This window comes from Mastigoproctus giganteus, chromosome 9, assembly GCF_048544385.1.
Source record: "Mastigoproctus giganteus isolate SK-2022 chromosome 9, ASM4854438v1, whole genome shotgun sequence".
Lineage (NCBI taxonomy): Eukaryota > Metazoa > Arthropoda > Arachnida > Uropygi > Thelyphonidae > Mastigoproctus > Mastigoproctus giganteus.
This window is the reverse complement of record NC_143583.1, coordinates 85,375,030-85,402,625: the sequence shown is the minus strand read 5'-3', so window position 1 is coordinate 85,402,625 and position 27,596 is coordinate 85,375,030. Positions and strand designations below refer to the sequence as shown.

Genomic DNA, 27,596 nt, shown 5'->3' with positions numbered 1-27,596 from the left:
GCTAGCAATCCTGAATCCAGTGTGCTGGGTTTCTGAATCCATTTGTTCAAAAGAATATGAATTTCTGTTTATTCCTATGTTTGTACCTTAAACTGTAGAAACATTTGAAAATCCTTTGTTAGTATTTAAAATACAGGACTCTTTGCAAGTCCTGATACTTGATTTCCAAAGCAACTTCTCACTATGTAAAAAAAAAATAACTATCTCTTTTCTCACTTTAGAGAAGTAACATTTTTTTTCATCTTTGAGGCAAAACAAATTAATTATTATCAGTTATTTTCAATACCTTTCTATTTTAAAGTGTCTCTCACAATAATGGGTAGTTCACTCAAACACAGTTTCAATTTTCAAAACACTTGCATCTGTAGTATAAACTTTACTATAAAGTAAAGTGTATACTATTGGGTGTCCCCAAAAGTCACTGCATATTTTGGTGAAACAGTGTGATTTTCAAATAAATTTCATTATGACAAGTATATTTATTCTTTTTTACATAAAACATAAGTACAGTGGATTCCGGTTATTTGGGCAACCGGTTAATCGGGGCAGCCGTTTATTTGGGGCAAATCTTAAAAACAGAATCCAATTGAGAAAATACCCACGGTTTACTTCACTTAATTGGGACAACATGCCGTTTAATTGGGGCAAGAGACCGCAGCACTGGAGATTACCCTACGATCGTCTCCGACTGTACCACGTGGTTCGGTTGGATTTCTGGAGGTCACAACCATAAAACAATAAAACAATTAGCAGTCACCTGTTTATTGGGCTTTTCTGTTAGTGCAATCTATCAAAAATGGATAGTAAACTCGATCTTATTGAATTTGCGATAATACCGACAGCTGGAATTCTGTGGGTTATTATGGCGAAATGTGTTTACACTTCCGTGAAATCTTCTATCATATAAAAAAATTTATTTTCAGAATCTTCTCTTCATTCCTATTTTTAAAGCTTCGTAACTTGTTACTCCATTCTCACTTGCGCCTATCATGTTACTTGCAATTTGTGTGTGCTGTGTTCTTTGTTATTGATTGCTTATCTTTTTACTGTTTTAAATTTTAACCCCCACCCACAAATGTCAGCGAACAGAAATGTCAACTAGTTAAGTTTGTACATATTACAGTGCGTATTAATTATTCCGATTATCACGTATATTCTTCCGATTTTCATGTATCATTTAATTTTTTAATTGGTTAGGTAACAAAGGGTAAACTTGTGCTTAATATATCTTTACTTTTATAGCCTGTGGATAATATTTTTCCTATTTTCGCTAATTAGAAGCGCTGTTTAATAGAATTAAAATTCAATTCACAAACATGATCACAATGACCAGCGCTTACTACACATCATATAGTGAACGGTACTTTACTATGGTGAGTCCATCGTAACGTGATTTGATTGTACAGTGAACCAATTGTAAAGCGGTGGTCCATTGTATTTTTAACTATTTACATGAAACTTTGGATAATTGGGGCAGCTGCTTAATCGGGCCCAATCAGTTCAACACATATTAATAGACTGTCCTACATATGGAAATGAATGCAAACAAGCCTTCAAAGATATTTATGGGACACATGACGCCATTACACTAACAGACCTCTTGAAAAATAAACATAACTTCACAGATGTTTTCAACTTACTTAAAGCTATTAATTTATACCACCTCCTCTAAGGAAATGAATATAAGCAACAGACTAACACAAGGACGTATAAATCAGGTTAAAAGGAACAATTTAAATCCAAAGTAAACACCCCCTGAAACACATCACACCATACGAACTGGCGCATTATGACCCACGTAGTCCATGCACCATTAAACCTCAATGCAAACAAACAAAGCTTAATCGGGCCAAAATGCACTAGTCCCGATGTGTCCCAAATAACCAGAATCGACTGTATTTGTAATGTGTTAGAGATGTTAGTTATAACATCTCTAACACTGTAAAAAACGTAATTTTTATTAATTTTTTAATGTTTTTTTTTCAGACCCATAATTCATGATGGATGTTCAAGAGTGAATTTTTGTTGTTACATCCTGCATCAAAGGAATGAAGTTTTCTGAGATTAGGGAAAGATTTTCAAGGAGATTTCATAGTGTGATCCATTAAGCTATTATTTTGGATTTGATCGACAAGTTCTGCACATGTTGCTGCTAGATGTGGAAAATCTTCTTCGTGCAGGTCATGCAGCAGTTGGATGTGGTAGGGCTTTCTCATCAGTGTTGAACACAAAACTCTGTGAACTGATGTCTTGGGTATGTTCAGTTTTCGAGATCCTCTCCCTAACTGATAATTATGGGTCCTCTTCTACCATTTCTCAAATTTATTCAATGCTTTCACATGCTGTCCTTGGGCATCCACACCTCTCCTCATCAGTTCTTTTAAAATTATTCACCAGTGTACAAATCGCATTGTCAGTAGGTCCAAGACTATGAAATCTCCTTAAATGTTTCCCCAATTTCACGAAACTTCATTCCTTTGATGCGGGATGCTACAACAAAAATTCGCTCTTGAACATTCATCATGAACTATGCGTCTGAAAATAAATCATTAAAAAATTAATAAAAATTATAATAATATCTCTAACACATTACAAATACTTATGTTTTATGTAAAAAAGAATACGTATACTTGTTGTAATGAAATTAATTTGAAAATTACAGTTTCACCAAAATATGCAGTGACTTTTGGGGTACCCTGTATATATATATTATTATATATAGTAAAAAAACACTATTATACCATGTGAAAACCCTTAACAAATAGGTTTTATTAAACTGATAATGAAGTTGAAACTCTATGAATATTAAACATAAACATGGCAATAATATGTACATACACTCTGGCAGAACCAATCTTCTAACTACATGCACTGCAATACGAAACTACAAAAATTTTCCTGGGTTAAATGGAAGCCTTATGGCGAAGATCAGATTACCGGTAAGCTGATTCCAGGCTAAACTCTTGAGCGAAGATTTCTGTTGGAGTTCCAGATACTTGGATGATCCCTGATGATCCTGCCCCTGTCTTCTGTTCTGCTTACTTGTTCTTCTTGAAGTGTTGGTGGTATTTACATGGCATTTATTATGGAACGAAACCATTTCTTTGTTTCCTTTTCTATTGTTGTTGTTTTGAAAATGTTGAAATATAGGTTGTTGAAATTTGCTCCGTTTCCTGTTGATCGAAAGATCATTGAAGAGTTTGATAATAAAAAAAAGGGGCTTCCTTGTTTAAGAGAAAAGGCAGTGTACTGTTTTAAGAGATTTTTTCAAAAGAAATTCAGAAATATGTGATCCATCGGAAACATTTTAAGCAGGTTTCAATTGTACCAGGAAATTTTAAATTGTAAATATGAATAATGGGGAATATAAATAATATTATTAAATTTTTAGCCTCTCTGTTATTCTTATAACTTTTTTTTTTTAATTTTAGGACAGAATCTTTTACTTATCAGAGAAGGCCCACAATGTCCAGGTCTGGAAGAAAGATAAAAGGTCGTGGGTTTATGGTAGGAATTCTTTATTATTTTTTATTTATTTATTTATTTTATTTTTTTTTTTAGAATTGCAATCTTATTTTATTTTGATTTTACTTTGAGCCACTAGATATATTTACAACTCCCTGTTTTTTTGGTTTTTTTTTTACTACTATGTTTGATAAATGGCAAACTATTAGTAAAAAAAAATTGTAAGGTTAAGTTTGTAAACAACAATAACAACAACAAAAAAAAAGTTTCAGCTCAATCCTTATAGAGAAAAAAAAAGTTACACTTCACACCAGCGGGGGATAAACTTTTTAACTGTGGTGGTGCCAAACAAAACATTTGTCAGTAGTTCAACAGACCTGGAATAAATATACAACTAGTCAGTATTTATAATGATATTAAAAAATTAAAGTCAGTCCTATTGTAAAACAATTTTGATATTGGAAAAACCAAAAACAAAAGTGACAAACACCACCTGAAAACATTAGATGTGAAAAAAAGACAAGATACCTTGGAACATTTTAATTTACCAAAGGTCTTGGAAGAAGTGGTAGAGCTTATCTAAGTTAAAAGTATATTACTACTACAGAAACATGCAACATATAGCAACAACTTGTGTGTTTCATTTCCCATAAATTTGCTTTAGCATTTGCAGAAAGAGAAATTGCCAAAATTTCTTATCTTTCATCTGATGTGAAAAGCATTTGCTGGCAGGTAGATCTTTTGAACCCAGGATTTTATTATATTGTGGAGGACCATATTTAAATAGTTTGAGAAAATAATACTATTCTGGTTTGTGACCATATCTTAGTAACCGATCAGTTGCAGCCTTGTCTAGATGATCCTGCATTACTTCTTTTATCAGTAAGTAAACATTGAATGTTTATTTTCAATGTTTTATTTACCAGTAAGTAAACATTGAATTCTTTAATATAACTGGATAGATGGGATCTATCCAGTTATATTAAAGGAGGCAACAAAGGAAGCAATCATTACTTCCTTTGATACAACAGAGAAAGCAATCATTACTTTAACACTGCCTCCCCCCCAGGGGGCAGTGTTAAAGTAATGAAGTAATAAAATTTTTTGGATATGGCTATACACACAGCATGAATATAGCCAATGGAATGAAAATAAGGTTCTTCGACAGTGCTCCATCCTTCCACAATTCAGGTCACTTAATATTTTTTCATGCAGCCTTTTCAGAATTTGAGTGTGGTACATTTTATTGACAGTCTGGTTTGTAAGGATGTAAATGAACAATCTGTGCAAAAGCCTCAGCATCTCAAAAACTGAAATCAGCTGGAGTTGTGAACATTAAAATCCCCAACAAATACCTCACTGTTATGAAAGTTGGACTGGAGAAAGTTGATCTTCAAAGAAAGGAGATCAAAGAGTTCCAAGTGATTAGTTTAATTGGGAGATCAATAGAGGCAACAGATGAATTTGACAGAATGGGGTATAGAGATTTTAAGTCAGAGAAGATGAAAAAGAGGAGTTCCAAATTAGTAAATCTCTGACAGGAAATATCAGAGCAGATGGCGCCTCCATAGCCAGTTGGGCAAGAGCAGCAGTGCGTAGCACATGCTTCCTGGTTAGACTGGGGTTCGAGCCCGTGAGCCACCAAATACGGAGGATGCAGAAAGATCAGGGAATGACCACCGCATATCCCCGGAGTAATATGGCCCTAGTTGCTAATGCTCCTTAAAAAAAAAAAAAATAAAATCAGAGCAGACATGTATACAAGTACTGCCTTTGAAGTGAACAGATGGTGCAGTGAATAATTATAACAACTGAGAGGAATAGTGGTTAAAGCAACTGATAATTGGGATTTTGTCAGAAGTAAGTGGGACTCGGCCAACTGTAAGTCAAAATGGGTGTCATTGAGATTGGAACTGAGACCGCTTATATTTGTGAAATGTAGGAGGAAATCTTTGGGAGGTTTAGATCTTTTACTGATAAGTTTGACTATTTACGGTGTATTCGGTAGTAAAGAAAATGTGAGGGGGTGGACATGTTGTATGAAGTAATAAAATTTTTTGGATATGGCTATACACACACATCATGAATATAGCGAGCTCCTTGACATAATGGCCACAGTAATGCCCTCTGCATGCACACCACTCGAACTCCCTCCGGTCACTGTCTGGCAGAGTAAAGGAAGCACGATTATACACTAGCTACTCTGGATGCCTTCCATAGAGCTGTACCCTCGAAATGTAAGGAAGAGATGAGGTGGGGGTTACCAGACCTTTGCTTGCTCTGGAGACAACAATGGTTTCACCACTTCAAGCCTCCAATACGCAAAGTCCATGTATTGTAATTGTTGATGAGATTCATCTATTACCTAGTATTACCTGGTAACAGAGGGGTGGCCACCTCCAGTATACTGGGTGCCATATTTCAGAACACGGCGCCTCCGTAGCCAGGTGGGCAGGAGCATCAGTGCGTAGCACATGCTTCTTGATTAGACTGGGGTTCGAGACCGTGACCACCAAATACGCAGGATGTGGAAAGGTCAGAGAATGACCACCGCATATCCCCTGAGCAATATGGCCTTAGTTGCTAATGCTCCTAAAAACCAAATAACAACAACATTTCAGAACTTGCACACAGGGGTTATACCCAGGGCTACCAACAGTCCCACCAGCCCCACTCTAAGATGCAAGCAGAGGATTTTAAATCCAGTCTGCTTCACTGAGGTGTCACCTGAATATTGGTTCCATGAGATTTTAGACTCCCATGTATGACCTGCTAGAGCTTGCTAATGGTAGCAAGCTCTAGCAGGTCATACTTGAGAAATGGTCTGTGGCAAACCTAGTTTATTTCACTTAAGATATATTTGTAAAAAATTTTTGCTAGGTCATTCTTAAGGCCTTATTTATTTTTAAAGTAGCTCATGTATTGAAAAGATTGCCTGCCTCTGTTCTAAAGCAGTTTCTAGAATCTGTTATGTGTATTTAAAATAGAAGTAGAATTTCAGTTCATGCAGAAAATATGCTAATGTACTATACTGAAATTGAGAATTGTTACTTATGGATCTAGACCAGTGTTTCCCAAACTGTGTTCCGTGAAAAATCCTAATTAATAATTTAAAAAATAAAATAAAATTTTGCATATTTGTAGCATACACCACTTTTGTATCATTCTAATTTTAACCTTCCCCTCCCCCTCCCCCAGTTATTAATATACTGTACTGGCATCAACTAATCAAATAGACCGCAGAACACTTTATTTTGGTAGGCTTTGCATAGAAAAGTATGTGTAGATGTAATGACAGCTACGAAAAGTAGCAGTGTAGTGACCTAATATGCAATTTAGCTTGGAGTAGATGGATTGAGGGAGAAGTGAGCCGATATCATGCATCATTTGGGTGGAGTAAACAAAATAGCCTTTTGCTGACACATTCTTGCATGTTTACACAGTGCTGGTGGTGCAGTGCAGACTGTCTTCACAAGTACGGGATTAGGTCTGTAGTAGTGTGGAAAACTAGTAAGCATAACTAAACTCTCTTCCTTGTATAAATATTTTTTTGATAATAATCAGTATTTTGAAATCTTATTATCAAAATAAATGACCATGGATTTGTGTTTGAAAAAAGGAACTTTAAAACGAGAAGCAAGTACTTGTAGTGCAACTGTGGTCGATGAAAACGCACACAATATTGTCATACTTCAAAGTCAGGATGAACAGTTGCAGCCTTTTTTTCCCCAAAAATCGGAAGTAAAAAAATAGGAACCAACTAATAAAAGACCAAAATGAAAGGTTGATGACAGTTATTTTAATTTCGGCTTTACATGTGTTGGAAATAAAGATGCTCCTGATGCACAGTGAGTCGTATGTAATAAAATATTAGCAAACAGTTCTTTGCCTCCCATTAAACTTATGTTCCATAAATATATTGCGAGATAAAAAATGTTCCGTGACTAAAAAAGTTTGGAAAATGCTCATCTAGACCATATATATATATATACAGGGTGTCTCAAAAATATTGGTACAAACGTTTAGGGGAGGTAGGTAACATCTAAAGGAATGTGAATTGCATAGGAACCCATAACCGGAAACGTCACCGTAAGTCGGTACACGGCGCTGTTCATCAGTTCGCGAGAGGGAAAATTTCTGGTTTACTCATTCAAGCAGTAGTTGCCGCATGAAGAGCATGCATCGATATACGAACTGTGAGCTGGCAGACATGCACCTAGTGTATGGATTAGCAGAGGGCAATGGACGAGCCGCTCAACGAATTTATGGAGAACGCTTCCCAGACGGACATGTACCAGACCACCGTTTGTTTGCGAGTGTGCATCAAAATTTGTGCGATTATGGGTCATTTAGAGGTAACAGGAGTAGTGAGGGCAGATCACCTTCGACGCGAACTCCCACCATGGAAGAAATTGTGCTGAGTGCTGTCCAGAATAATCCTACTACCAGCACATGTGCCGTTACCTCTGCCTTAAGAGTGTCTCGTTGCAGTGTACAGCGTGTCTGGCACAACGATTCCTTACACCCCTTTCATCTCCAAAGAGTTCAGTTACTGCTCCCCCAAGATCATCCTGCACGTGTGGCTTTTGTGCAGTGGTTTCTCCAAGAAAGTGTTCAAGACTTGAATTTTCCAGCCTATGTTTTGCTCACGGATGAGGCTTATTTCACTTGGGAAGGCTTATTCAATCAGCACAATGCTCATGTGTGGGCTCACGACAACCCACACGGTGTGCGCCCCCATGCGGCACAACATCGCTTCGCAATAAATGTGCAGGGAGGTATGGTCGGTGACTGCTTAGTCGGCCCATACCTGTTACCATCCCGCATGAACTCCACTAAATATCAGATCTTTCTTGAACAGGTTCTACCAGGGTTACTTGACGATGTTCCAGCAAATGTGAGATGCAACATTTGGTTTCAACATGCCGGGGCGCCTGCCCATCATGGAAGGTGTGTTTGTGATCATTTGAACAGGCGTTTTGGGCGTTGGTGGATTGGCCGTGGTGGACCAGTTGCCTGGCCCGGCCCCCACGCTCACCTGATTTATCGAGCCTTGATTTCTTTCTGTGGGGGCCCCTGAAATCTATCATGTATGAATCGCCTGTGGAGATGGAAATGGATCTCGTGGCGAGACTCGTCTGCGCTGCTGCTACTGTCAAAGAAACTTCAGGTGTGTTCGACCGTGTCCGCCAATCCATGCTGCGTCGGTGTCACGTATGCATCACGTCTCATGGTTGAACCTTCGAGCATCTGTTGTAACATCATGAAATGCATCCATCTCGTACTCCATCGTTAATATTATGTCAAATAAATGTTTGCCACTAATTACTGTCTTGTGTCATTTTTGCTTCTTGTGCCTCTGCTGCTACTTTCCCATGACGTTTCCGGTTATGGGTTCCTGTGCGAATCACATTCCTTTAGATGTTACCTACCTACCTCCCTTAAAAGTTTGTACCAATATTTTTGAGTCACCCTGTTTATAAAGTACTGTACCACATTCTACATGTGCTAGCCACCTAAATTTGGATTTCATGGTACCATATAGTAATTCATTAGTGTGATGTCATGTTGAAATTATGTTAGATAACTTATTTCAAATTCCAATACAATTAAGAGTACTTTTTAATATATAAAGTGTCGAGTAATTGGATCACTAGGTCAAATGTACAAATAGTCAGAAAGCAGACCATTGGATAATCAGACCTTATTGAATATCTTGGTTTCCTTATCAGTCTTCTATAATGTAGCAAAAGTATATTTAACAATCACAGATATTTTCTACTTATGTCATTACTTACAAAGAATGTATTTGTGCTTCTTTTATCAGGCTGTATGAATTTTTTATATATGCTAAATTTATGCTTGATTGGACTATGATATATTGTTTGAAAATCAGAAAAAGTACAAAAGACGATAATTTTCAAATTCTAAGATAGATGATTTTAGAGATTGGGTATGTGATAAAATAAGGGTAAACTGAGTGATTTTTTTTTTAAATCAGAAATTTCTTTGTTGTTCTATATTTCAGGATATATAGAATAATGAAAAAAAGAAGGCTTAATTGCATATAAATTCATTTTATTGCACAAAAAAAAGAAAAGAAAAGAATATAGAATTAAATTAAACTACATGCTATCCCAGCGTTGAATAGAGGGGTTTACAAATAAAATTGCATATCACACAAGCATATGACAAATGTAAGAAACAGAAGATTGTTGGTGGGGGGGACAGTATTTTGTATTCACCTAGGCATGCTTCAACACTTCATCTGGCCCGCACATTCTCATCAGATCCACACATCGTGAAGTTAAGCCATTTTCTTCTTGAGATGCTTGTTGCATGAGCAGCACTTTCCAGACCTGATCTAGACCATATATATCAGAATCTCAATCAGTGAACAGCCCAAGTACACTATTAACCTTATCTGAAAATGTTTCTTGTTCTTAGATAACAATGAGCAAAGCACAGGATTCTTATGCAGAAATTTACCAAGAATTTCCATTGAACATAATTCCAGAGATTCATATAATCATCAACAAGGCTGGAAGTTTAAGTACCACTTTCACACCCAGCAAGTCCTATAAGCCTCTTCCCGTGGGAATGCCCAAATTATGGAGCATTATGGATCTTGAAAGAACAACCAGTAGACTCAGTTTGCCATACAATCGCATCGAAATCCAATATTCCAAGTTCAAAATAGACTTAGTATTGGAGAAGTGACTATTATTACCAAGAATACTCACCTCTTTCGATTATTTTAGAGAATTTGAATAGAATCAATAATTTGTGTAGTTACTTATTCAGCTTGTTTATAAATTAGATGTTTTGCTGATACCATGAAAATATACTATGTACATTCAAAAAGTTCCTGAAATTTAATTTTATTATAAAAGTTTATTGACTGAACAGTTGAGCTTACTCACCTAATCACCTTCAAAGCACCTGTGTGTGTGTGTGTGTGTGTGTGTGTGTGTGTGTGTGTGTGTGTGTGTGTGTGTGTGTGTGTGTGTGTGTGTGTGTGTGTGTGCACGCATGCGTGTGCATGCGTGCACGCACACATTTGCTTCGTCGGTCTCTCCGGGCTTTAAAGTTGTGTTTTTTAGCTGTTTCGCATTTTAAGTTCAAGAAACAGGTAATACATGGTCAGGAGAGTAGGGAGGCTGCTGCACGACTGTAATTATTTTTTTCAGCCAAGAACTGTTGAACTTCAGTCACCATGTAACTGGGCACATTGTCATGGTACAAAATCCAGCCATCCTTCCATTTTTGAGGTTGCCTTTGCCTCACATTCTCATGCAAACATGTCAAAACCTCAACATAATAAGCAGCAGTAATGCTCCCCATTCCCCCAAATCACAAATTTGTAGTGCCCTTTGACATTGAATTTTTTGCATAAGACTTCTTGGATTGGAGGACATTTTTGTGTGCCATTCTGATGATTCCACCTTGGTCTTAGACTTGTAAGAACACACCTAACTCTGATCGCTCCTAGTGACCAGTTTTCTTAGAATCTCAGATCCTGTGTACATTTTTTGAACTCATCACCTGTGTGCATGACTTTCCTGCAGTCTATTTGATTGTCTGACAGCAAGTGTGGAAAAAAACTTTGCACACATGAAACACATCCCTAAATCTTGTATCAGGATTGTGTGTACAATAAGTCCCCAACTTACGTAAGCCCAAGTTAAGTAACTTCAGACATAAGACAACGTACAGGTTAGTTCAAATGCATCATATTAGTACACAGCTAAACTCTGAATTAGCAAGAATATGCAAAGGCAGCATCCTTTAAGTTATATCTCATATTGTGAATACCTTCACAACGAGTTGCCATGATATTGCACTACTTCGAATAAGTAACGCTTCACCAAAGAAGAAGACTGTTGTTACTTATTCTCAGCAGTTACCACCACCCAGATGGCACCATTTCAGGGCTAATTTTTATGAGAACAGGGTGCAGATCGTTACACCTTACTTCACTTGTAATAGAGCCCTGATCAGATCTCACCTTGATTATGGTGCCCCGGTATATGATTCTGCTAGAGAAAGTGTGCTAGCATAGCTTGCCCCTATTCAACATTCTGCCCTCGGGATTGCTGTAGGTGCTTATAGAACACGCCAGTACAAAGACTTTATATCGAAGCGCATGAACCTCTGCTCAGCCTCAGGAGAAAGATGTTACTCTTGAATTATGGGGCCAAAATTCAAAGTCTAACTGCTTACCCCATTAGCCCAAAACGTAATGATCCACAGTTCTCAAGGCACTACAGAAATAAACCTAGAGCAGTTCAACCTACTGGCATCAGATTGCAGGCATTATCACAAACCTGGAATATGCATCTTGACAAAGTCCTCCAAGATTCAAACAGTGCAGATCCTCCATGGTCTTTTATTAAACCATCCTGTGACAGCTATTTTCTAAACTGGGGAAAACATTCGCTTAAAAATATCAATATACAACAACTCCATACTGCTCACACACAAAATTATCCACATTTCACAAAAGTATACACTGATGGATCAAAGTCTGAAAGTGGAGTCTGAGCTGCAGCTGTCTTGCCCTATAACACCATCTCGGTTTCCCTGCCCACCGAATGCAGCAGTTATACAACAGAATTATGTGCCATCAAGCTTGCCTTAGAACATATTCTCCCTCTGTCCATCCAAAAAAGTGTAATATATACAGACTCACAGAGTGCACTTTTAGCCTTGTAAAATTCCTCCTCACCAACACATCCTGTAATAAAAACTCAACTGATGCATATTCACGGACACCAGCAAGTAGTCATCTTTTGTTGGATCCCAGGCCACACTGGGATATCAGGGAATGAAAAAGCGGATTACGCAGCAAAACAATCATCCAACATAGCATCGTCAGATTGCTATGTTCCATATATTGACTACAGATCCTATATAAGATATGTATGTAAGGAACAGTGGACACTTCTATGGCATACTCAACTGCAGAACAAGCTCCTTCAAATAAAATCTGAACCCTCAGGATTCTGGGTTTCAGAATTGGACCATTCTGAAACCCATCATAAAAAACGCATGTTATTGTACTGTACAAACTGACTTACTGTACTGAGCCTACAGTTGGTCCAATTTTATGAGTAATCTCAACAACAGTCATTCTCCTCACGTTTTGCACAAGTTCCTACACTTTCGTGACAGTTTCATTGTTTCGTGATATCGAAGGGCATCTACATCTTCCATTGTTTCTTGTCCATTTTTAAACCAATTAAACCACTCATAAATTGCTTTCTTCTTCAAAGCATCATCTCCATAAACTTTGTGTAATGCTTGCTGCATCTCTGTAGCACTTTTCACAAGTTTAAAGAAGAACTTGATGTTAGCATTCTGTTCAAACTGTGACATTCCACAATCAACCAGCTGTAATTCAAGAGTGAAGTGATTAAGCCAGTTCTCACTTAGCATGTGTATGCACCAAGGTCGACATCAACACCTCACAAAACCTTGCAGCCGTAGTACAAACCACTTAAATACCAGTGTGTGATTCCAGGAACTATATGAATGTACTACATATATGTATGTGTTATATTTTACAAAAACCTTGTTAAATCATGATTAACTTTGCTCTTTTGTCATATTCCATATGGAGGTTATTAACTGTTAATATTACCAATAATTATTAAGTGATCAGTTTTAAATTTTTTGAAAACTTTATTTAAATTGAGTAGTAAGTTTTACTTTTAGTTGACTTATCCAAAGATATTTATTAGTGAGTATAATATCATAAGTTTAACTCTGAATAATTTTAGCGTTATCGCACACCATCACCCTCTGGAAGTCGATCAGGGAGTGAAACACCACCTCATTGGAGACAAGCTCAGTCACGGGTGCGATTACTGAAAGAAGTTATGTCTGCTAAAGAAAAGGAGGATTATCAAAAACAAAGGAAATCTAGGTTAGTACAAGTCATTGCCAATGTATAAGAAAGTTATGACCAAAACTTATTTTCAAAAGCTGTTGGTACAGATGCAGTATGCACGTTACTGTTCAATATTGTAAGTGTCTGAGTGATGCTGCCGTATTTAAACAAAATAATCAAAACACTAAGTAACAAAAATGTGTTATTTTTATTTTCTTTTTATTATTATTATTTTATTTATTTTATTTTTTTTGTGAAAACCCCAAACACGAAAGGTATTAGAACCTGCACCATGTATGCACTGAAGACTGAAAAGGCAGATGATCTAAAGTATTCCTAGAGCGGCATGATGCATACGTAAACTATATTGTTTGAAGATAATAAAGCACTCAAAAACCTACATTGGTATTATGTGGCAGAGAAGAAAAATGCATGGGATACATATAAATTATCAGGTGACACAGAAGACTATGGCAGATATAAGCTAGTCTGTAAACAAGTCACAAAGGAGGTTAGGCAAGTGAAGGCTGATTATGAGAAATCCTTGGCAAAGAATGCAAAGAAAAACAACAGACTTCTTTACTTATGTAAACTCTAGAAGGAAGGGGATGAATCAGATTGATCCACTTGATGCTGATGGTTCGACTGTTGATGATCCTGCTCAGATAGTTGACAAACTGAATGAGTATTTTGCTTCTTCATTTGCACATGAGGAATTCTGTAAGGAAGGGGGGGACAGAAGTATACTAAACTCTAACAGGGAGCTAAATGATTTTGTAATAACAAAGAGGCAAAGTGGAGGAGAAATTTTGAAGTTAAACATATAAAAGGCACCTGAGGTGGATGGAATCTATCCAGTTATGTTGAAGGAGGCAGCAAGGGATGTAAGCAAACCCTTAGCCATAATTATGAGAGCATCCTTAGATTCGGGGGAGGTCCCCCATGGACTGGAGATGTGCAAATTTATCCCCAATTCACAAAGGGGGTTCAAAGGGTGACACAAATAATTATAGACCTTTTAGTTTAACTTCTATTCTGTTGAAAATAATGGAGTCACTGGTTGAAGAAGTGTTGCAGGATCATCTAGACAAGACTGCAGTAATAGTTAAGACACAGCATGGGTTTATGACCATTACGGCTGGGCATTCTTTATATTTTTTGTATTAAACCTTTCTGTAATAATGCTTTTCCCACTGAGGAAGGACAACCTCTATCTGAAAGCTTTGGAGATTTGTTTACTTTATTTTTATGTTATTTTAACCTATGCTTTTGACCTAAAACCTATGTTATCCACTTTTTCTCAGCAAGCTAAATTTATTATTATAATGAATAATCCTGAGAACAGAGGCCTATTTCAATTTTAACAGCATGGGTTTGTTAAGGGGAGGCCTTGTCTGACCAATTCGATTGGATACTATGATGTGGTCACAAAGGAACTGGATGCAAAAAATAATTTTGATATGATATACTTGTATTTCAGTAAAGCTTTTGATAGTGTTGCACATGGAAGACTGCTGTACAAATTGGAGTGGTATGGCATTAAGGGTAAGTTGCTACAATGGATAAAGGGATGGTTGAGTGGGAGTCGACAGAAAGTGGTAATAAATGGACACTGCTCTTCGTGAACTAATGTTGGCCGAGTACCGAATCCCCAAGAGTTCGGTGCTGGGCCAATTGTTGTTTCCAAGTTTGTGTCCAAGTTTGCTTGGCATATGTCCAAGTTTGCAGATGATACAAAGGTTAGCAGGGTTGTTAATAACAGTAAAGACAGTATGCTACTGCAACAGGATCTAGAAAAGTTAGGCAGATGGGCTGAGAAATGGCAGTTGGAGTTTTAACATCAACAAATGCAAAGTACTGCGTACAGGTAGAAGTAACCCCAGAGAAACATACCAACTGTTTGGTACTACACTAAGAGTAGTGGAGAATGAAAAAGACCTGGGGATAATTGTCCAGTCAGATATGAAGTTTTCAGAGCAGTGCAGACATGCTGCCAAAGCAACTCATGGGGTCCTGTCATTGATATAGAGGAACTTTGCTGGCAGGGATTAGGAGGTGATTATCCCTTTGTATACGGCAATGGTTATGCCACACCTTGAGTACTGCATACAAGTCTGGAAGCCTCATTTTAGGAAGGATCTAGAGCTGCTGGAACAAGTACAGAGAGGGGCAATAAGTTCAGCAAGGAGAAGAAAGGGGTGCTCTTAACAAGAAAGGCTTAAGTTCTGCAAATTGCAGCATTTGGAGACGCACCTGTGAGGTGTATAAGGCCTTGAATGGTTTGAGCAAGCTGAATGCTGATGGAATTCTTCCTCTTGTTCAGATTATGCACTGAATGGGGCATAGATTCAAATTGAGGAAAGACAGTTGTAGAATAGATGTGCGGACGTTTTCCTTTAGTCAGTGGGTAGTTGATTGCGAGAATAGACTTCTGTCTGTTGTTGTGGAAGTTGATAGCTTAAATAAATTTAAGGCTGATCTAGAGAAACATTTGGAGTGACCGGATGGGTGAAATGAGAAGGGGGGTTTTTTTTTGGTTGATGCTGTATAAGCTTTCTTTCTTGCATCTAATGCTAATGTTTATTTCCAAATTGGAAATATGTACTTGATGGGGTCAAATGGTTCTTGGTATTTTCTTACCACTTCTTCAGTGACATCTGTCTTTGCAATATCAGTGTCACAAAAGATCATTTCAGAAATACAAGAACTTTTATTTTTGCAGGTAATTAAGAATCTTAACTATTCCGTGGCCTTGCTGAGTTGTCTGATGATTTTTTCATGCCTATTAAGAAGTTGGATGATGCTCTTTCTATAGGATTATTTGTGGTATTCCTTGAGCAGCATGATATGTAGGTAAAATCACCAGGCCACAGTACAATTAAGATTCTTAATTACATGCAAGTTCTTGTCACCCACTGAAGTGATCCTTTGTGATGGTGATATTGCAAAGACAACTGTCACTGAAATAATGGTAAGGAAATACTGCAGTACATTTTATCCATTATGTACATATTTCTAATTCGGAAATAAACATAATAATACCAGTGTATGTTTTAAGTACTTTATATTCAAACAAGGCAGAAGATACTTGTTCACATTAGATTTGAATTTCTATAGATTGTAATTTTTAGCAAATTAAATATGCATTTTTTGTGTTGAATTCAATGATGTTGTTTTTCTCTAATGTGGGTATTTTGTTAGCAATTGAAGGTTTTATGTGTTCTTGTAGCATTTTTGTGTATTACGTTAAGTGTATAATAATTCTGTGCTATATAAGAGCCTATTGTTATTTGTATAATAAGGTTGTTGTTTTATTTTTTTTTTTTTATTTGGATAGCCAAGTGGTCAGGAGTGGGAATGCTGTACTACACCCACTTTAAGTGGACCGGGGTTCAAGCCCCTGACTGCTGAATACTGTTGATCTGCCAATCCGCCCTGGACCAGCATGGCAGATTACGGTCCATTTCCCTCGACATGAATTGTCGAGGATGCTTCCATCCTGCAGTGGGTTGATAATGGCTGCAGTTTACCTTTTTACCTTTATGGCTATTAGGTGAAGTTGTAAGTTATCTCCGGACCCATTCTGCTATGTTTGTGGATATTATGTAAGTGTGATGCATGACATTGTTGATAGCATCAAGTATTGCAATGTGTATGAAACTTATTTTGGAATGGCTGTGGTTGATCAAGAGTTGCAGGTGAACATTAGAGGGATGGTCTGACTACCATTAAAATAGTAGTCAAAATTTTTCATGATAATGACAGCTTTTATCTGGTAGATATAACAACATTTAAAAAGTCTGCAGATTCAAAAGCTATAGTGTGTCTAAACATATCATTCTCAATTTCTCTGGTGTCAGTGAAAAATCTGTGAATTCCAAATCCTTTTAAAGAACAGTCTTCAGAATTGAATGATGGACCTAGTGAACAGGATAATTGGGATTACTCTTCAGAAGCCTGTTCAGGCAAGCACCACATTTTCCTAATCAGCAAGAATTTGATGACTTAGTGAAGGATTTAGGTCTAACCAAATCCAATGTAGATCTCCTGACATTATTTTAAAGAGTGGAATCTACTGGATTGCAGCTGTAAGACTCACATGATGACATGTCATTTATGCTTGTTTGTACACTATTGCTGAATTCCTTTGTTAACTGTTTTTATTTGATCGGACTTGCTAAGTATGAAAGACAGAACATTGTCTTTAATGAATTACATTAGTATGAATTACAAATAATTTATTGATTAGCAGTTGCTGCTTTTTTTTTAACTAGGCAGTTTCAGCTAATATTCTGGCAAATCACACCACCTATTTACAATACCATACAAATACATCATCTGTGGCGCATGGAGCCGGACCAGGGATCTAATATCTAGCATTCCAAATGAACTTCGAAGTTCTTTTGCTGCTGTGATGGCAATAAGTCTTAATTCAAATGTATTATTAATGTGTGCTGAATTGTCAAGTGTCAATTTCAGTATCCAAGCCAATAAAAATGTAATAGTCATTATCAATACATGCAAAATTTAGTCCACGTTCCACCCTAGATATTAACAGGCACATATTCACAAACAGTCACAAGGGACATAAGCAATGGGATCCAGCCACAAGCATTTGGCAGGCAGGCAAGCCTGCATGGTGGTCTACTCCTCACACTGGATCCCCAATTATTCTCCTAACTAGGCAGAAGCTCCTTGAAGCAGGAACCAACAGTTGATCATCCAACCACAAACTGAAATGCAAAGTGGAGTCTTTGTGGCTTCCTATGTTTGGGCACTGAGCAACCTGCTGTTATGTTCACCATGTGGTTGCCAGGGGAGGCCTCCTACCAATCAATTCAAACTAGTACATCCTGAACATATAATTATAATTTTGATTGGAAAATCCATAACGATAGTATTTTGATCAGAAAATCCCTGTCGATTGCAATTATTTAGAATAGTTGTGGCATGCTGTAGTAATCATTCTTCTAGTTTTCCAAATATCACCATAGCACCAGGAACCAAACAGCAAATTGGAACCACCAACCTGGAATCTTAAATCTCTGTATTGGCAGCTCCCTGAATTCTATAGTAGTAGTAGTAGTAGTAGTAGTAGTGGCACTTGATGCAAGAAAGCAGTGTAGGAGCTTATGCAGCATCAGCCAAAAAAAAAAAAAAAAAAAAAAAATCACACCATACCCTCCAATTGCCTGTCCAGTTCCTCCTTAAATTTATTTAACCTATCAACTTCCACAACGACAGATGGAAGTTTGTTCCAGCAATTAACCACCCGCTGGCTAAAGGCAAATTTCCGCACATCTATTCTACATCTATCCTTTCTTAATTTGAACTTATGTCCCTGTAGGTTCGTATTCTGAACAAGTGGGAGGATCCCATCAGAATTCAGCGTGCTCAACCCATTCAAGGCCTTATAGACCTCAATCAGATCACCGCGCAGGTGCCTAGTCTCCAGCCACTGCAATTTGCAGAACTTAAGCCTCTCTTGGTAAGAGGATCCCTTCATTCCCCTCACCAATCGTGTTGCTCTTCTCTGTACACGCTCAAGCAAATCTACATCCTTCCTAAAATGAGGCCTCCAGACCTGTACGCAGTACTCAAGGCGTGGCCTGACCATTGCCTTATACAGAGGGACAATCACCTCCTTTTCCCTGCTAGCAAAATTCCTATATATCATTGACAAAACCCCATGACCTGCCCTAGCAGCCTGTCTACATTGCTCAGAAAACTTCATATCTGACTGCACAATTACTCCCAGGTCTTTTTCATTTTCTACCACCTTAAGTGTAGTACCACACAGTTGGTACGTTTCTCTGGGGTTACTTCTACCCATATGCAGTACTTTGCATTTGTCAAGGTTAAACTTCAGTTGCCACTTCTTAGCCCATCTGCCCAAATTATCTAGATCCTGTTGCAGTAGCACACTGCCATTACTGTCATTAACAACCCCGCCAACCTTCGTGTCATCTGCAAACTTCGACATTAAGCCTGATATACCTTCATCAATATCATTGATAAATATACAAAACAACAGTGGCCCCAACACCGAACCCTGTGGGACTCCACTAATGAACATTAGTCCACGAAGAGCAGCACCCATTGATTACCACCCTCTGTCTTCTCCCACTTAACCATCCTTTTATCCATTGTAGCAACTTACCCTTAATACCATTCTGCTCCAATTTGTACAGTAGTCTTCCATGCGCAACAGTGTCAAAAGCTTTCCTGAAATCCAAGTATATGATATCAAAATTATTTTTTGCATCCAGTTCCTTTGTGACCACATCATAATAACCAATCAAATTTGTCAGACAAGACTTTCCCTTAACAAACCCATGCTGTGTCTGAATTATTGCTGCAGTCTTGTCTAGATGATCCTGCAATGCATCTTTAACCAGTGACTCCATTATTTTACCCGGAACAGAAGTTAAACTAACTGGTCTGTAATTATTCGTGTCACCCTTCGAACCTCCTTTGTGAATTGGGGATACATTTGCACATCTCCAGTCCGTGGGAACCTCCCCTGAATCCAAGGATGCTCTCATAATTATGGCTAAGGGTTTGCTTAGTTGCTTTGCCGCCTCCTTTAATATAACTGGATAGATCCCATCCGCCCCAGGTGCCTTTCTTATGTTTAACTTCAACAATTTCTCCTCCACTTTGCTCTCAGTTATTACAAAATCATTAAGCACACTGCTACAATTTGATAACCTTCTTCCATTTTCAAACTGTAATGATTCCTCACGTGTGAATGTAGATGCAAAATACTCATTCAGTTTGTTTGCTATCTGAGCAGGATCATCGACAGTCGAACCATCGATGTCAAGTGGACCAATCATATTCAGCCCCTTCCTTTTAGAGTTTATATAAGTAAAGAAATCCTTGCTGTTTTTCTTAGCATCTTTTGCCAAAGATTTCTCGTAATCCGCCTTTGTCTGCCGAACCTCCTTTGTGACCTGATTACAGACTAGCTTATATCTGCTACAGGTTTCTGCGTCGCCTGATAATTTATATGCATCCCATGCATTTTTCTTCTCTGTCACGAGTCTCATTAGTTCATTTGATAACCATTTAGGCCTAAACCTTGAACAATATTTCTTCATCGGTATGAAAAGTCTAGTAGCTTCCACGATTAATTCCTTGAATGCTTCCCACTTAGAATTTACTGTTTGTAACATCGTCAGTCGATCCCACTGTACAGAATTTAAAAACTGTCTGAGACCACTGTACTCCCCTTTACGGAAGCAAAAACCCTTTCCTTTACCCCTGACGGTAGTTACCTCTTTGAGTAAATCCCACTTCAGCACACTGTGATCACTGCCACCTAGTGGTTCCTTTATCTGCAAATTCTTAATACACGAATGATCACTGCTGATAACCAGATCAAGAGTATTACTTTCTCTGGTTGCCTCTCGAACATGCTGCTGCAGAAAACAATCATCCAATAAATCCACAAAAGTCTGACTAGTGTGTGAGTGACCAACCCACAAGTTCCAGTCAATATCTGGGAAGTTAAAATCCCCCATTATAAGACATTCTGATTTACTGGCCCACTCTATTTCTCTGTACAATTGTTCATTGTACTCATTCGAGTCATTAGGCCTACAACACACTCCTACTCTTATTTTTGCTTTTGCAGTGCTTATGTCACACCAAACTGACTCAACAGTGCACTGTCCATCTATATCAACTGGATGCACTTCTTTTGATTTTATGTTTTTCTTAATTAACAGCATAACACCTCCTCCCTTTCTGTCCTGTCTATCCTTTCTGTACACATTGTACTCCCCAAATTCCAGTTCTGCATTCCTTATATCTTTGTGACACCACGTCTCTGCTATCCCAACAATATCCGCCTTTGATGTCTTGACCAACACTTCAAATTCATCAAATTTATTTACTATACTTCTAGCATTGGTATACATGCAAGCATACATGCTCCTATGCCTATTCCTTATTACCCTAACACATCCCATATACCCAACTATTCCAGGATGACTGCCATCCGTCCCTGAAACCCCCAACACCCCTCGCTCCAGGTCGCTTCTTATTCTAATAGAAGTTGTGCAAGAATCACCTTCACCTCTGCCTGCGGTTACTGTTAAACTATTAGTCTTTGTATCCCCCCAAGCTAGCAGTTTTCCGACCCACCTAACACTGCCTCGATAGCATCAGCAAATATTCTTGCACCCTTTCTATTTAAGTGTATCCCAATTAAGTGTATCCCAGGCTGAAAAAAATTCTACCCCTTGAGCCTTGCACAATCTTTCCAGGGCCGAATTGATCGACAAGGCTCTCATCATATACTCCCTCCTATCGTGTCTGGGCAGAATTGCAGACACTTTTAAATTCAACCCTAATTCTCGGCTTTTTTTCAACAGTGACCTGTACTTGTTGAGTAATTCTGCCGGTCTCCTACTCTTAATATCATTAGTGCCAACGTGTACAACTATATCACCTTTTGTGCCCTTGAAAGATGATATCCGCTCTACAACGTCATCAACCTTTGCCCCTGGCAGACATACCCTGATCCTGTTCCACCTATCCTTTTTACATAGCATGTTCCCCGTTTCCCTGACAATAGAGTCACCAACAACTAATAGTTCCTGTGGGACCAGCGCATTCTGCCTTGGGGGTTGCCGCTGTGTTGCGTGATGACCAAGTGCAAGCTCTGGCGTTGATGTGGGCAGCTGAGAGCTTGATGGGCCCCTCAATTTATTTCCTTCGAGGGCATCCACCCTGTCCTTCAAACTCTCATATAGGCCCATAACAACGCTGAGTTGTCGCCTGATTTCCTTACACTCCTTACATCGCGCACACACAAAGACATCCCCCATGGCAATATCATGTTCCGTTCCAGAGAGTTCGGCAAACATTTCACAAATTGCACATTTTTTTAGGCTGTGACGCGTTGGAGAATTGCCCCCCTCAGTTCTCCCCCGAGTCACAACACTCCTGCCACTTTGTGCCCGTTGCTTTGCTGCTCTAGTTCGGGGCATGGTAGTTTAAATTAATAAAATCAATAAATTAAATGTCAGTAGTATTTGAATAGAAACTATGAAATAGAAACAGTGAAGCGTATTACTATATAATTATGCGTTAGAGCTACCGCAATTAAAAAATTTGAATTCCCTACAAAAACTTTGAATTCCCTATATACAAAAACAATGGCTACAAAAATCGAACAAAAATAACGGTTTTACCTATCGTAAGTAAAATCCACAAAAACTCTTTATCTAAATTAAAATAAAAAATAACCAGCGTAACTATAACTATATGACTACATATTAAGTACAATATAAAACAACAATCATGTAAATAAAAGGCAAACACTTATCGTTTTTGCGGAGCCTGTAACTGTCAGCTGTAACTTTTAAATAGAGTCAGCGCCCTCTCTATTTTGCAGTTCAGGGAGCTGCCCTGAATTGGCAGCTCCCTGAACTGCCAATACAAATAGAATTCAGCCAGCCAATAAAACCAATACAGCTGGAATTAGCAGAACGGTGGAATGAACTTATGGTGGCCAACTGTATCTGGTTTTTGGTTCAGAATGATCACACTCACTACAAAAGAAACCCTTCAAATAAGTTTTAAGGAAATTTTCTGATTAACCCAAAGAGGGTTTCTATTTTTTAATTTTGTAATTTTTTTTAGCTTGTTTACTTGTGACTACAATAACTAATCTAAATACAATAGTATTTAGATTAATACTCTATTCTGTGCAGAACTTAAACACTGCTAATAAATCTATGTAGTAGTACTGCATATTTACTGTTCTTTCATTTCTGGGCAAACTATTGATATTAAGCAAACACTAAGATCATATTCAGAATCAGCATGCCCAAATTCATAAAGAAATGCAAGGAAATGTAGATAAATAGAGCCTTTTTGATAATTTTTTACATATCAAAAATTAAATCAATTGCAGACTCAAATGCTGTAGGGAAGACATTTGCTAAAGTATCTTCCAGAACTTCCCCCCCCCCACATTTTTTGGCCCTCACACAAAAAGCTGAAAAGCAGCATTTGAAATTGTCTTCAAATAATTGCGAGCCATATAACTACCCTTTCACAGAATGGAAAATGAAAACAACACTATCTCTATCCCAGGCAAGTGCTGTTCAGCAAGATGACATCCATTATGAGATGATAAAACATCTTTCATTTGAATCTAAGGATTAGCTATTCTGTCTGTACAACAGAATCTATATTGAAGACCAATTTCCAGACTTATGGCATAAAAACAATTGTGCTTGTCTTCCCTAAACCTGGAAAGGATGGTCACTGCCCGCCTCATATAGTATTTAAAAGAAAATGGTCTCTTTTACAGAATATAATGTGGATTTTGAAGTCACAGGTTACCACTTGACTATTTAACAAGACTGTAAACATCTATTTGAGATGCTTTCCTCAAACACAAGCAACTGTGTTTGAGAAAAGTGTTTTTTTCCATATCAACGATTTTCTTTGATATGGAAAAAGTATAAGAGACAACTTGGAGATTTGTAATTTTAAAGGATATGCATAATCTTGGTCTTGGGGTCATCTTGCATTTTTTATTAAAAATGTTTTGTCAAACACTCATTCCAAGTTAATGAGAGTTCCACTCTCTCTCTCTCTCTCTCTCTCTCTCTCTCACACACACACACACACACACACACACACACACACACACACACACACACACACACACACACACACACACAACCTCTTTATCAAGAGGAGGGAGTTCACCAAGGGTCAGTTCGAAGGGATTTCTATCTTTACTATCAAAGTTAATCAGAACTAAAGTGTGGGTAATACATCATTCCTATAGCATCTGGGACAAAATTCTTGAGGCTTGTTTTTGATAAGTTGACATTCCTACCATATATCCGTAAACTGCAGATGAAGTACACAAAGAGACAATGTCCTAAGTGCCATCTCATCTAACAATTGGGAAGCACACCTCTACAATTTACTCTGTTTCTATTGTGCACTTGTCCAAACTAAATTAGATCATGGATCCCAAGTGTATGCATCTGCTGGAAACAGTACTCTGATGGCTAGACCCAGTTCACTATCAAGCCATCTGCATTGCTACTGGAGCATTTAGAACATCCCCTATCTATAGTTCAGACATTCAATCAATTCAGCCCTGGAGGGAATGTGCAGGGCTCAAGGGGTAGAATTTTTTCCAGTGTAGTCTGTGCTTGTTAACAGGAGAGACTGCTTCTACAGGGATGGAATACACTTAAATAAAAAGGGTGCAAGAATATTTGCTGATGCTATCGAGGCAGTGTTAGGTGGGTCAGAAAACTGTTAGATTGGTGGGGATTCACAGAATAAAAGGTTAAAAGTAGCCGCAGGCAGAGGTGAAGGTGATTCTTGCATTACTTCTATTAGAATAAGCAGTGGCCTTGAGCGAGGGGTGCTGGGGGTTTCAGGGACTGATGGCAGTCATCTTGTAACTAAGAATAAGAATAGGTGCATGTATACCAATTCTAGAAGTATAGTAAATAAATTTGAGGAATTTCAAGTGTTGGTCAAGACATCAAAGGTGGATATTGTTGGGATATCAGAGACATGGTGTAACACAGATATTAGGAATGCAGAATTGGAATTTGGGGAGTACAATGTATACAGAAAGGATAGACAGGATAGGAAGGGAGGTGGTGTTATTCTGTTAATTAAGAAAAACATGAAATCAAAAGAAGTGCATCTAGTTGATATAGATGAACACTGCACTGTTGAGTCAGTTTGGTGTGACATAAGCACTGTGAAAGCAAATAATAGGAGTAGGAGTGTGTTATAGGCCTAATGACTCGAATGAGTACAATGAACAATTGTACAGAGAAATAGAGTGGGCTAGTAAATCAGAATGTCTTATAATGGGGGATTTTAACTTCCCATATATTGACTGGAACTTGTGGGTTGGTCACTCGCACACTTTTGTGGATTTTTTGGATGATTGTTTTCTGCAGCAGCATGTTCGAGAGGCAACCAGAGAGGGTAATACTCTTGATCTGGTTATCAGCAGTGATCATTCGTGTATTAAGAATTTGCAGATAAAGGAACCACTAGGTGGCAGTGATCACAATGTACTGATGTGGGATTTACTTAAAGATATAATTACCATCAGGGGTAAAGGAAAGGGTTTTTGCTTTCATAAAGGTGAGTACAATGGTCTCAGACAGTTTTTAAATTCTATACAGTGGGATCAACTGATGACGTTACCAACAGCAAATTCTAAGTGGGAAGCATTCAAGGAATTAATCATGGAGGCTACTAAAAGTTTCATACCTATTAAGAAATATTGTTCAAGGTTTAGGCCTAAATGGTTATCAAATGAACTAATGAGATTCGTGACAGAGAAGAAAAATGCATGGGATGCATATAAATTATCAGGCAACACAGAAGCCTATGGCAGATATAAGCTAATCTGTAATCAAGTCACAAAGGAGGTTAGGCAGATTACGAGAAATCTTTGGTAAAAGATGCTAAGAAAAACAGCAAGGATTTCTTTACTTAAATAAACTTTAAAAGGAAGGGGATGAATTTGATTGGTCCACTTGATATCGATGGTTCGACTGTTGATGATCCTGCTCAGATAGCAAACAATCTGAATGAGTATTTTGCATCTATATTCACACACGAGGAGTTATTAAGGTTTGAAAATGCCAGAAGGTAATCAAATTGTAGCAGGGTGCTTAATGATTTTGTAATAACAGAGCAAAGTGGAGGAGAAATTGTTGAAGTTAAACATAAGAAAGGCACCTGGGGTGGATGGGTTCTATCCAGTTATATTAAAGGAGGCGGCAAAGGAAGTAAGCAAACCCTTAGCCATAATTATGAGAGCATCCTTGGACTCAGGGGAGTTCCCCATGGACTGGAGATGTGCAAATATATCCCCAATTCACAAAGGGGGATCGAAGAGTGACACGAGTAATTACAGACCAGTTAGTTTAACTTCTGTTCCGGGTAAAATAATGGAGCCACTGGTTAAAGATGCCCAGCAGGATCATCTAGATAAGGCTGCAGCAATAATTCAGACACAGCTTGGGTTTGTTAAGGGAAAGTCTTGTCTGACATATTTGATTGGCTATTATGATGTGGTTACAAAGGAACTGGATGCAAAAAAGTAATTTTGATATCATATACTTGGATTTCAGGAAAGCTTTAGACACTGTTGCGCATGGAAGACTACTGTACAAATTGGAGCAGAATGGTATTAAGGGTAAGTTGCTACAATGGATAAAAGGATGGTTGAGTGGGAGAAGACAGAGGGTGGTAATCAATGGGTACTGCTCTTCGTGAACTAATGGATATCTTTAAACTTTTATCTTTTACATCACGTGGTTTTGGCGCATCCAAAATGCTTTTCCAGTCACGTCACTTCGACGCATTATCATCACTATGTTCTACTTTTGGTCTTCCTGAATGTATGAATTGTACAGTACAGTAGTGATGTGACAGCACAAGATAAAAGGGTATAATAACTCAATTATGAACTTAATTTTAAGGCATTTTATGAAAGATGAAGGACTGTATGGGAACATCCGTTAACATTTGGCTGGATAGCTGTCAATGAGAGTGAAATTCAATCCTCTTTGAGGTTCACAAATGCTGATGTCCCTTGAAAAGGTGGTGATTGTGTATTCCCTGTCTTTGGTTTTTATTTTTTAGGTAAGTGGCTTTCATGCTTTGGTGGCTGTAGGGATGTTTTTCCTTGGATGGGGAGTTGTACATTTGCAGTATTGAGAGTACATGCTGCTCTGGTTTATTTATTTTTTATTTTATTTGAATATTCAGGTGTCTTAGAGTACAGGTAGTGATAGTCTTGTAGACATATCACATTTGTTCAATTAAAATAAATGCTTTATTATTTTTCTAATAACATGAGAGGGAATTTAATATATTTTCTGAGCCACTTGAACGTATCTACAGTTATAACATGTAAGTTAGTGGGAAAAGATCATTTGACATTCAGCTGTACAAGATTCAAATGAAATGTATTTGCAGGAATGCATCTCTGTTGAATCTTGGGACACCTATAGTAGTTATTTTTCATAAAATTTTTAAATCTTTTTAAAATTAAAAAAAAAAATAAATAAATAATAATAATTTTTTTTTTTGTTTTACAGAAAATGTCAACTCTTGACATTGTGAATATAAAATTGTGTTAATGTTCTTATGATCATGTTTTAGAATGGATAAATTGCTAGTAAAAATCGACAACCATATATAATACAGATATTTG

The 27,596-nt window shown here is 37.7% G+C and overlaps 1 protein-coding gene across 1 annotated transcript in view; it reads left to right on the top strand.

Annotated features, from left to right (window-relative positions):
• Nucleotides 1-27,596, top strand: part of LOC150080515 (uncharacterized) — a 398,298-nt gene that overhangs the window by 266,913 nt on the left and 103,789 nt on the right. The window contains exons 11-12 of the mRNA XM_090381933.1: nt 3,432-3,507; nt 13,248-13,393. Coding sequence (XP_090238059.1) covers nt 3,432-3,507; nt 13,248-13,393 — 222 coding nt within the window. The remainder of the gene's footprint in view (nt 1-3,431; nt 3,508-13,247; nt 13,394-27,596) is intronic.